The sequence below is a fragment of the Centruroides sculpturatus genome, unplaced genomic scaffold (genome assembly GCF_000671375.1).
Source record: "Centruroides sculpturatus isolate CEXI.00-Female unplaced genomic scaffold, Cexi_2.0 scaffold649, whole genome shotgun sequence".
In the NCBI taxonomy this organism is placed as follows: domain Eukaryota; kingdom Metazoa; phylum Arthropoda; class Arachnida; order Scorpiones; family Buthidae; genus Centruroides; species Centruroides sculpturatus.
The window spans coordinates 298,322-311,594 of record NW_019385064.1 but is presented as its reverse complement, the minus strand read 5'-3'; the positions used below and the strand labels follow the sequence as shown (position 1 = coordinate 311,594).

Genomic DNA, 13,273 nt, shown 5'->3' with positions numbered 1-13,273 from the left:
TGATTTGAAGGCAGCAATTTCAGATGCTTGGGATAAACTTAAGATTGAATTCCTTCAGAATCTAATTGAAACAATGCCTAATCGAGTATTTAATGTAATTAAGTTAAATGGTGGTTACATTGGCCATTAAACTGTAAGAAAACTTTGCAATTTGAAACCTGTCCGGATAAATATGTAACAGTTTTTTTTGTATAAGATTTTCATAAACATTATTTTCAGTGACAAAATGTTAATGTTTGATTAAAATTCTTATTTTGCAATGTGGAAACATGTAAATCCATGTTATTTTTAATAAAACATTTGTCACTTAATGCAGCAAATTTGGATTTCACTTTAATTTTTTCGTGTCCGTATAAATTTGAAACACACCTTATACCTGTATATGGAAATATTTATACAATAATACTTTACTACAAGATTTTGCCTTTAACCTAAGCTTTCATAGAAATTTCAAATAATACAGGCAAAATATATGAAGATTATGTGAATACTTTATAAAGTTTTTTAAAGGCTTGTCTAACTGTACTGCAGTTTAAATTGCCTGATGTAAAAACCTAGACAACTCTAAAACTGCATAGATACTTTGAATATTTTATATTGTAAATTATAATTCAGTTGAAAATATTAATGTGGTTTTAATTCTAATAAAGTAGAAAACTAGCAAATTAATGAAACAGTTCTAAACAAATTTACATACTATTACTAGTAATACTATTTTAAAAAATAATTGTTTCATTATTTAAGGTTAACATTAAAAAGATTCATTAAAATCAATAAAAATAATAATACATAATGCATTCTAATATTAATTCTATTATACATAATAAAATGCTATTATTAAAAATTCATTATGATATGTTCATTTACATACCATTAAGATTATTATGAGAAGATTCAGATATTGTAGAATTCTCATTTACAGTATTCATTTCATTCTGTTCCATTTCTGATGAATCACTTGTCAATAGTTCAATTATCATATCAGTGATAAAATGAATCACAACTGGTTTTACATTTGGAGAGCAATAAAGTCTCATCACTTCAGACAAAGGAGAAAGACTTGGATTTCTAGGATGACTCTTGACCAATAATGAATGATATCTAATATTAAAAAAATATTTTTTAATGGATTTAAATAAAATACAATTATTTAAACATTTTTAGAGAAATAGGATTAAAAAAAAATATTTATATCATTTTTAGGAAAAGACGTTATTTTTCTGTGACTTATTAATGTCCCTTGATAAGCAAGGAATAGTTCACTAATTTATTATAATCTCATGAAAAGTCTATTTCAATAAAACAATATTTTTTCATCAGTTTAGCTTAAACTAATTGTTTTTACTTTATAATGTAAATAAAAACTGTATCAAGTTCAAACTTATGGATCATATGCAAGATGGTACTGATAAGCATAAAAAAGTGTTTTACACCAAGAACAACAAATAATAGTTACAGAGAACATTATTGCAACTAAGATGTAAATTATAAAATTTGTTATGAACTGATATGTTGAAGAACTTTCAATTGTCATGTTTATAATCAATAAACACTTCAAAATTTTGAAAGCAACAGTATATTTTATATTTAATAAAGATATCAAAATAAAGTAGTTCACCACTCCAGAAAAGGTTGTGAATATATGTTTGGAACTAATCAACTAATGGCTCTATTAATATTTTTAATCATTAAAAAGTAGAATAGATGTGAAAGAAATTGCATCAATATGGCTTTATGATATAAAGTGCATTAAGGGTTGTTATCTTCTGTGTATGTGTAAAAGTGAGTTTTTGACAAGACTCATGCAAATGCAAAAACACATAAACTTAAAACAACTATGCTAGTATATACAACCCTATATTACGCTGAATTCAGGAATTGTCCATTTTCATGAAATGGGCAACTTTCCAACTCAGCATAATATGTGCATATATTACATAAGTTTTAATGTACTGTTATAAACTTAATTTGATGTAAAAACATAACTTGCCTTGGATTTTCACACCATGTGGCAAAAAGTCGAAGGAGAGGAGATCGATGATTCAATGCTTCTTTTTCCAAACGTGGTAACTATTTTAAAATACAATAATTTTTTTTTAAATATATTTTATAAAAATAAAAATAGTTATAAAATAATACTTACTAAATTCCACACAACAGTTTCAAATGCTGCATCAATTTCAATTTCAGAATATAAATATAAATCATAATATTTAAAGAACTAAAAAAAATATATAAAAATTTGTTAATTTTTAAAATTATATTTAAAATCAATTTGCTTTTATTAAAGTATTTACCTCAATAAGTCTCTTTATGCATATAGTCCGACTTGATTTTGGGACATCAGTGGAATTTTCTAGAGAAGTAACTATTATAGATGTTATTGCAATTAATATTTGGTAGAGTTTAGGTAGCAGAGTAGAAATTAGATTGCGAAGATGATTAAATATTGTTCCCAGGGTATTTAGAGCACTATTTACAAACAATACATACATATATATATAATTCAAACAGACATGTTATAAATCTTTCAAAAATAAAATAAACATTATTAATAATATATTAGTAATACGATATATGCCATTATATTACTATCATTACTTTAGGACACTTTAAACAATACCAATATCAAAATGATGATGGTAAGTTTAATTAATTCCCAATGATGCACTTTTATTTACATAATATAAGAAAAACATAAATAAAACATAAAATTTTAATTTAAATTAATTTACAAAATATTTAAAGAAATTAAAAAAAAATAACTTAAAATAAGAATTTAAAAAATTCTACTAATTGTCCAACATTTATTCAAAATAATTCATTAGTATTCCTTTCATAACAGAAGTATAAAGACAATAAATTGACAGAAACCTTTTATAAATAAAATAAATGGTAAAACTCATATCTCACATGCAAATTAGAAATCAAAATTCTTACATCCTTTAGTTCAATATGCCTTTATTCCTTTAGTTCAGATGGAAAAAAAAAGAGAAAAATACTTTTAAAATCAACTAGAAAATTGTAACAAAACTACAAAGACAGTTGGTTAAAGATAATACTGACAGTATAAAAGATAGTTGTGTAAATGCATAAGGAGACATCACACAGATAGTAAAATGAAATAGTAGCAGAGTAAATGAAAAAAATCTGCTTGTACACAAAGTCAAAATGACTTCACTATAGTAAGTCAATGTCATATGGACAAATAGAAATTGCTTTAAAATTCTTGAAAATGTCATGTATAATGTAATCTAAAAAATTATAATTATCATCAGGAAAACAAAGTGGAAGAATAAAATCTGAACTTCCAGAGAATCACATTATATTATAAAGTTAGTAACAAATCACATGGTTTGTCTAGAAGAGCAATAAATTATTAAAGAAATTTCCAATCACAGTATACATGAAACAATCTGGAAATGTTTAAAGAAAACTGAGAAAAAGATCATCAAAGGGCATAGGATAAGCATGGTAAATTGGCCCAAGACAGATAATTTGAAAATTCATCTAAAATTAGATATCAGTAAGTGATTTAATTTACTGCCCAATATTGAACCAAATTTTTCAGAAATTTCGAGGTCACATTTAAAAATTACATTTTTGAATTTTCCAAAATATTATGGTTTTTTTGCGATGATGATTAAATATTGTTCCCAGGGTATTTAGAGCACTATTTACAAACAATATATATATAATTCAAACAGTAATGTTATAAATCTTTCACAAATAGGATAAAAATTATTAATAATATATTAGTAATACGATATACATCAAGTTGCAAAGTAAGCAATTTGTCATTACCAGAAAAGTGAAGCACACAAGATGGTATATATTAGAAAATTTTTGGTGCAAAATTCAAATTAAAAAAATAAATAAAGTTTTAAAAAAACATGATATCATTTGATTCATAACAGGACATAATTTTCAAAATTTTTAGGAATCTATATACAGTTGAGCATTGATTATCCAAATACCAATCAACTGAAACATTGGTTAACCAAAAAGCGTTCCAGTCTGCAAATTCAAATTTCTGCTAATACTGTGGCGCTGCAATATTTGACTGTCTTGGACTACTCCAATATTATTTTTGTTGGTGTGTGTCTTTTAGTTGGCAGCACTGGCGCAACCATGAGAGGGTACTTAAGGACGTGCCAATATTTGAATGAGGCTTTTTTTCCCATTGTGAGTGGTGAGTTTTACTTCAGCTCATCAGAGAATATAGCTCAAGCAGCTTACATCTCCAAATAAACCCAAGAAAAAGTTTTGCTTATTTTGTGTGGTTTTTTTTTTTGAGGAATGTGTGTCGTGCTGAATTAGAATGTTTTTGATACTAGATTAACTTCTAAAATATAATTTTTTTCGTTTTTATATTTTTCAATATATTTACAGTAGAGCGTTGTTTATCCAAAAGTCAGTTATCCAAAAGAATTCCAGTTGGCAAATTTAAATTTTCACTAGTGCTGTGGTGCTGCAATCTTTGGCTATATCTTGGGCTACTCCAATATTTTTTTTGTTGATGTGTGTTTTAGCTGGCAGCACTGGCACTTTTGTGTGGTTTTTTTCTGAGGACTGTGTCGTGCTGAATTGAATGTTTTTGATACTAGATTAACTTCTAAAGTATTTTTTTGTTTTTATATTTTTCAATATATTTATTTTGTTTGTAAAAAATAAAGAAATAATTTTTAATGGTACAATAGCCATGATTATTATTTTAAAAAGTTTACATTAGGCTTAACATTGATGAAAATTCAACGCGAAACGACACGCAACGGAGAAAAATTTCAACATGGGGCATTTTTTCATACATAATTGGTTATCCGAACAAACCCAGTCCCCAATTGATTCGGATAAAGGACACTCTACTGTATTTTGTTTGTGCAAAATACAGAAATAATTTTTAATGATTATTATTTTTTTTTAAATTTTTGTTAGGCTTAACATTGACGAAAATTCAACGAAAGCGACATGCAATGGAGAGAAGTTTCAATATGGGATAGGTTAATATATTTTTCATACACAATCAGTTATCTGAACAATCCCAATCCTGAATTGTTTTGGATAATTGATGCTCTACTGTATTACACTATACCAGGCATGGCCAACATACGACCCGCGAGCCAGATCCAGCCTGTCTAATGAATTTATGTGACCCGCAATCAATCTTCCAATATTAGCTACTGAAGTCCGAATAGCTTGATGAAAAATTCTGATGTCTAAAAAAAATAAAAAAAGGCCAACAACTCACTGTATGTTTAGAGTTAACCCTCCATTACAATTCTTGTAAGTACAGCGTAGAATGTTGATAAAGCATGATTATGTGAAAAATGTATCTGTAATCTCTATCTACAATTCAGTCTCTACGGGTGACACCACAATTAGATCTTGTACCACCTCAAAATCTTCCTAGAGCAGCCTCTGGTTCGGCCCATAGAAAAAGTTTTCTTTCCAATTTGGCCTGGGGCAAAAACTGTTGCCACCCCTGCACTATACTATACTATACTATACTGCTAGAAATTGCTAACTTCATTTGACAAATGCAATATAGTTAAAAAAAATAATAAAATCTAAAAACAGTTAATAAAAAATGGTCTTAAGTGACTAAATTTGCAGTTAAATCACACAAAAATTACAAAAACTATTTTCCCGAGTTATCTAATCTGTTATGATATTAATATACTATAGAGTTTATTTTTTAAATATTAATTTTTGATGTGAAATTCAAATTTGAATCTGAAGCCCTATCTATGCATATGCATAGCTTGTGCCATTTTTGCAATACTGTTTGATTTTGCACATTCTGTGATTGTTTCAAATACAAAAACAAGGTATGTTATCATGCAATGTTAAAAAAAAGGAATATTAAAAGTTATTTACTTTATTTTGTCGTATAATTTATTCACTACATTAAAAGCACATATTACCAAAAGTAAGGGATATTTATGTTGATAATTATAAAAGTGTTGTGAAAAACATTTAATACAGATGTGTAAAAACTAAGTATCAGTTTTCATTTGAAATATTTGTTTTATAAAAATTTCTGTTTTTTATACTTATTAACTTAATATAGATAGCAATATCAATTCATCTTATTTTATGTGAGTGATTTAACTTATGTCCAGAATTTCAGTAATGGTGATGTGACTGTATGTGTCATATAGTCCCAATTTGTTTCTTTCTCTAGGTACTCTAGGTCCATTCAAATGTTGCTGCTTCTCATCATTTTGGCAACAATGTCATGCCTGCAGAATAAGTCTTTTGGCTAATGCATCATATGCAGCATATACTTGTGCAATGCTAAAAGATTTCTTTTGCACCTAGATAAATGTTAAAGTTAATCTGTATAATAATAATAAATGCTAAAAGTAACTTGAAAACATTTTATGTCAACAATATTCATTGACATGAGTTCAAAAGTCACTTGTTAAGCTTCTATTCCTGTAAATAACTAGATTAAAAAATTGACAATCTACTTCTAAACAGAAGATTTTAAATAATTTACTGGGTCATTAAGTAGAGAAAAAAATCATCAGAAACTTGTTAGTTTTCAAGAAATTCAAAGAAGGTGTATAAGAATATCAATTAAAGTATAGACTGATATACAGAAAATAAATAGGAGAGAATTAAAGGCAAGATTTGAGCTTTTGACACTTTTGAGAAAAATCACAATGGTAATGAATATATCTGCATTGTGCAAACAATGTTTCATATTTTGTTTTTTGAAAGATGTTTTTGATATGTTTACATAAAGAAAAAGCTGTTTTATGAGTTCTTAGTCACAAGTTAAAAGTAGTAGATAAAAAGGCTTACCATAATATTTTTATTTCAAACCAGGACAATTTTGAGAAAATACTCACAACAGAAAACAAAGCCTATTAGGATAAGTATCTGTGATTGAAAAAGCTAAATAAAGAAGTTGTTAACAAAAACAATGAGTTAAAAGCAATTTTTAGTAACTTAACTAAACATATGTTATTATTAAGTAGTTATTAATATTTATCACTAGTGTAAACTTTCTTTAAAAATTCTTTGTCCCTTAAATTGGTACATTTAAAATATGACAATATATTTGAGGAAGTTCTTATTGCTTGCCTTGTTATTTCAAGTGATTTTTAATGTTTGAATGCCTACCATGAGTTACTGAAAATTCTGAAAAGCACAGTTCATATTTCACTTTGTCAAGACAATCATAGACTTTTTTCAATCATCAGTAAACACACAGTTTCTTTTTGGAATTTTAGAGATTAAATTAATTTAATGCACAGTATGAAATAATCGCAAATGCAAACTAGCAATTTGAACTTGACTAAGGTATGACATGCGCAGTAATGACGTGGTCAATGTAAGTTTCATGTTGCCAACTCTAACTGAAACAAAATATCTAAAAAATAAAATAAAAATATCTGGATCTCATAGGCTACTTGCTATTATAAATTCTGTAAAAAAATATAAGAATGACGAAATAAAACATCTAAATTCATTAGGCCATATGCTATAAATTTTTGGGGAAAACATCTAGACTAGTGGTTCCCAATTAGTTTTTCTTGCATACCACTTCAAGAAAGAGCTCAAACTTGCATACCCCATATAGCAGAAATTCGTATTAATCCATACTAATATTATAAATTCGAAGGTAATTCTGTCTGTCTGTCATCTATACATGTCTAAACCGCTGAATAGGTTTTAATAAAATTTGCCACAGAGATAGCTTACATGTTGGAGATGGACATAGGCTACATTTTACTGCGAGAAAATATCTTACTCCCACAAGAAAATTTGATATAATGTGGGCAAAGCTGTGGGTAGAGAGCAAGTGATAAATAGAATAAGTTTTTTTTTACATTTATTACCTTTAAAATACAATTCTAATAATAATGAAAATAGCATAAAGTTATTTAATTTTAATGTGACAAATGTGCACAATTTTTTTTGTACAACTTTGTAAAATCTGGTTTCTTTTTAGTCAGCTTCAGTCTCGAGTCATCTTCGAGTTGAAGTTGTTGACAACGTTTAGTTTTCATGTTTGTCATGGCTGAAAATCTGCTCTTGCAGAGGTATGTTGTGCAAAATGGTAGTAAATATTTTACTGCCGCATCGCTGACATGATGATAATGATAATTGTACAATTAATACAAATTGTGTTTATTGTACAATTTTTGTTTCTTGCATAAGAATTTCATTTAGGTATTGTCACAAATGCATTTTTTTGATGAAATTTTAAGAATATTTTTAGTTATAAATAAACAAATTTGTGCATTCGATACCATGTTGTAAATTGCCGAATTTTTGATGGTCCACCCATTATTTTTTTGATTGCTTCATCTCATGCATTTAAATTTAAAATACTAATTTTAGATTGCCGCACGTACCACTAATTGGGAACCATTGATCTAGATAGCATTAAAGGTACTCAAATATGGATATGAATTATTTAGATTGGCAACAGTGAGTGTAATAGAGGGGATTATTTAGTTGCCAAATTGCCATTTTACTCGAGGCTGAACTATTTTACTTCTTGTATATTCAGCACTTAAAATTTTACCAAATAAGCAGGACAAAATGACAAACTAGCAGGGATGCTGGGACATCATCATCAAACTGGGACAATCCGGTCAAAATGGGACGTCTGATAAGATTATAGATAACTGCATCATCATATAATCCACACTTACTTTCAAACTTACTTTTAAACACAGGTGTGGATTTTCTGCACAATAGTTTCAGTGCATAATGATTTGTTGTTTTTGTAAAGTTAGTAAAAGTAGTCTAGTAAATTTAATAAATAGAATAAATAATAATAAAATCAAAACTTACCTGATTTGTATACGAAGAGGATATAAATCCATTAAGTTATTCATTTGCTTAATATTTTTCACCATGGTAAGAATATCATCTATTTATAAAATAAATAATAACTTTTGCTTAAGTTATTTTTTTATAAGTCAATATGAGAATATTATGTAGAATCACCTTTAAAATAAAAAATTTTTATTTTCATGTTTAAAAGTGACACATCAATTCCTGAATAATAAAATATTAAAATACAGATTACATCAATGAATGCAAGCTGTTTGCAGTAATGGTCCATTCTAATACTGTATAGTACAGTACTAAATGGAATGCCCACCAGTGTCTAAGTGCATAAAAGTACTAAACTCTGGTAATTAGTTTTGGGTTCATTATTGACTAGTGGACTGGCCATGTAAAATTTTCTGTACATATATAACTCCTAAAATAGGAGCCAGTTTCTCATAAACAGAGTTCCTACTCAAATTTTTGTTTTAAATTCCATGACTTTCCCTGACCAACTTTGTACAAATTCTCTGACCCTCCTGTCCATTATGGTATGGCACATTAACAAAATAAAACATCACTTAACTTACTATCCACATACGCTATTGCTTCTCCAACTTTTTAACTGGTTATTCTTTCTAATTAATAGTTATATATTTTTTTTATAATTGATGAATTAGTAAAATTTAAAATAAAATAAAAAAGACAGAATTATGGCATGTCTTTTCTATATAAAACTAAAATGTTTTATTAAATAATTTATCCTGTTATTAACTTACGACTGTAAAACTTCACGGCTTTGAAAAAAAAAGCCATTAATTATTAAAAAATTCTGTATAATCCATGTAAAAAAGTATAAATCTATTAAATCTGTTTCTTAATAAATTTTCCAAACTTTATAAAACATTAATAAACTGGGAAAAAGTTTAAAAAATCAGACATTGTTTTGTTATCCAATCAAAATTATTAAAATGAAAAATGATAAATAATACCATTTGAATTAATATTAATTAAGTTATTTATCATTTTTGGTTCTTTATTCTCATTTTTTTCCATCAGTTCATTAACATCTGCCCTCAAATTGAAAATGTAAATTGCAAGAGATAGAAAGTTAAAATATTTCAAAAATTTTTTAATCAACATTAGATTATTAAGAGTATTAGATTTTTCTCTCAAACTTATAATACTGCAAAATTAATACAACAGTTTTAGATTAAAAATATTTTAAAATTTAAAAATAACAATTAATATTGTTGTATGCTTGTATATTTTGTGCGCTATAATTTTGGGGTAATTTTGTATATGTTTGGGTAAAATTTTGGATCCTGAAAATATTCTACACCCTATTTTCATAAGTTGCATTGTACCACAATACTTCTTGCTGCCTGCAGACAGCTACACTTGATCAGCCATACTGTCAGCAAACAAAATCAATAAGGCAACCAAGGAAATAAATTCTCTGACTTTTTGACAATTTTTAACAAATTCCTTGACTTTCCGTGACTTTTTCTGAACACTAATGAAAATCCCTGATTTTCCAGGTGCTTAGGAACCCTGCATAAAAGTCTTCCCAGGAGGCACTCCTTTAGCAAAGTGCCCAATGTATTGCATTTCAGTATCTCATCAAACAAATTAAATGGATTTAGTATCCAAAAACAAAATTGATACTCCAACAAAAACAATATGTTTATGAAATAATAGTAAAGTTTTTCTTTAAATACTGTATGTTAACAAGAGAATTCAGAAAAAATTATTAAATGGAGTTAATAAATATGAAAACATATACAAGTGTCAGAAAAATGTATTAATAATTAAACCAGCATTTATATCAGGTTCATCAATATTTTTCTCCGATTTAATTTGATATATTTTTAGAAAATACAATCAAATTTTGTATAAAATTATTGAACAAATATATAATTATGTTTCTTCTTACTAAATTCTGAAGATTAATTTATTGAGTGTAAATGAAGATTTACTTTATTTACATGTCACCTGTTGGAGGAATCTCAGCAGTTCCAAAACTATAGCAATAAAGTTTAATTCCACTCAATGTGCTTTAAACAATATATTGAGTTTAGGAACATGGGGTTTTTCCTATTCTGTTGGTGAAATATTTTGGAATAAATAGATTTTAAACTTAGGATGCTTTTATCTTGGCTACTTAAACTAAATGACGATTTAATGAGTTGGTTCCAAAGTGGAGTTTTACAGAGAAATTTCAGGAGTGGCATGTAATTGGAAGTGGCCACAAAGCAAGGTTTTATTTTATAGGTCTGGAAAACAAATTCCATTGGGAAAAGGATTGCTTTAACAAAAATCACTTTAAAAAATTCAGAAAGACAATTATCTTCTTTAGTATAACAGAAAAAGAACATTATTGTTTATATAAGACTAAACTTGAAAGCTGAACCAAGCAATTCCATCTAATAAGAATAGCAGTGTTGCTCAACAAAACTTATAAGAAAGCAATTTCAATTGTGACATCACCACAATGCCAGGGAGCAATTTTTAATCATATTTTTAATTTATTTAATTTAAAATATATGCTCTTCACCTCAAATTAGTACTGTAGTGTCTTGCCCCTGTGCATCATATTTTTCCATTAGCAATGGAGTCATGTTGATGATCTAACTCCTTTCGAGGGAAAATTTTTGAATTGAAATAACATGACTTCCATTTTGCATCAGAAGTTCATGTATAATTAGTTAGGACTTCCTGCCCTAAGCTTTATATATCTGGTCTTTACTTTCATGTATCTAACTGTTCTTGAGATTAAGGTAGGACAGACAGCAGTGGGAATTTATAGGTCTCCGATGCTTTCAAATTGCAGACCAATAACAAATACAGTCAACTTAATAATTACTTTAAATATTTAAGAAGAAATGGTGGCCTAACTGCCTACCTCTAGCCAAATTATTTATTAATTAATTTGCCTTAAATAGTCCAATAAAGGAATCAAGCTGTTCATTTGATATTTATTTAAAGCAATTTTTAATTCAGAAGAAAATATATCTTTTATTTTTTTAAAATTTTTTAAAGGATAAAAATTAAATCCTTCATAAATAAAACAGCAATAGAGACAATAGCAAATAGAATACGATGTTTAGATCAGATTTTAGTTGCATTACAAATTGGAAAACTGTCTTGCTTTATATATCAGAATCTACACATGTGTAGATCTGATATTGAACTCTTACTAGGATTAGATCTTACCCATATATTCTAGCTAGAACTAGACAAAAAAACCTGCATATTTCAGACTATTAAGGATAAAATAAAAAGAGAAATTATTTCTAACTATACACATGAAGAATGGACAGATAATAAACAAAAAGGGAAATTAAAACACAATTAATACACCACATGAATAATGAATGTCAGGATGGAAAAAAGAGAGAGAAAGGTAGATATTCTTCTGTCTGAATTTAGTAAAGTATTTATTAAAGATAAATATGATATATTGCAAATAAATATAGAATAATGAAAAATTAATTTAATAAATCATGCCTATTAATTTAAGGTCTTGTAGGCATTCATTAACAGACCAAAAGTGTATTAAAGAACAGATAAAATTAACCTGTTCTTATATATTTTGTATTTTTAGTAAAGATGCACCAATAAGCAAAATGGCAGATTACCAATTAATCAGTCACGTATTATTGGCTGATTAATATTAATAATTTATTGTGTTAATAGTTAAATAATATTATGATTATTATCACATGAAATTATGTATTCTTAATAAAAATATAAAATTTCATACAATAAAACTAATTTTATAACAGTTTGTTATAAAAATAATTTTTAATACAAAGCTATTTTTTTCTTTTTCAGATTCATGTATTAGATTAAAATAATAAATTATTATTTTGAAAAAACTTCTTAATTTCAATTATTAGCCAAATCCAAACCCTTTATGTCTTCCAGTATCACTTGTAAATTTTTTAAGAAAGATAAAAACAAGAAGTTTTCCAGGTGCAAGTGCCAGGCTTCTGTAGAGGTGAAAAAAATGCTAAAGCTTTTAACACCACAAACACAATAAATTATCTCAAAAAATGTCATCATAAAAACTTTTTAAAAGAAACTGGAAAGATGAAAAGAGAAGTTCCAAAACCAAAAAAGCTAGATGTTCATCAGTAACAACAGAAATGCATATCCAAAGACAAGCTACTTTAACTCAATTAATAGAGAAGAAAAATTGTGGGATATAAATGATCAATGGTCCAAAGAAGTTCATTATTTGATTGGAGAAATGATAAGTGTAGATATATAGCCATACTCTGTTGTATCTGATTTAACATTTCAAAGATTACTAACAAAAATCATTCCTAATTAAAATATTTCCAGCAGAAAATATTTTTCTGAAAATATCATCCCTGATATATTTCAAAAAGTTCAGTCAAAAATTCAGAAAGCAATTGATGATGGAAAATATATTTCTTTAACTGCTGATATTTGGGCAGCAACTACAAAAAAT

At 27.1% G+C, this 13,273-nt stretch overlaps 1 protein-coding gene across 1 annotated transcript in view; it reads right to left on the bottom strand.

The window, feature by feature from the left end:
- Window positions 1–863: 863 nt before the first annotated feature.
- Window positions 864–13,273, bottom strand: part of LOC111634141 (small subunit processome component 20 homolog) — a 114,862-nt gene continuing 102,452 nt past the window's right edge. Inside the window, exons 26-30 of the mRNA XM_023378849.1 lie at window positions 8,815–8,893; window positions 2,298–2,472; window positions 2,144–2,221; window positions 1,991–2,070; window positions 864–1,101 (exon numbers count right to left, since the gene is read on the bottom strand). Coding sequence (XP_023234617.1) covers window positions 864–1,101; window positions 1,991–2,070; window positions 2,144–2,221; window positions 2,298–2,472; window positions 8,815–8,893 — 650 coding nt within the window. The remainder of the gene's footprint in view (window positions 1,102–1,990; window positions 2,071–2,143; window positions 2,222–2,297; window positions 2,473–8,814; window positions 8,894–13,273) is intronic.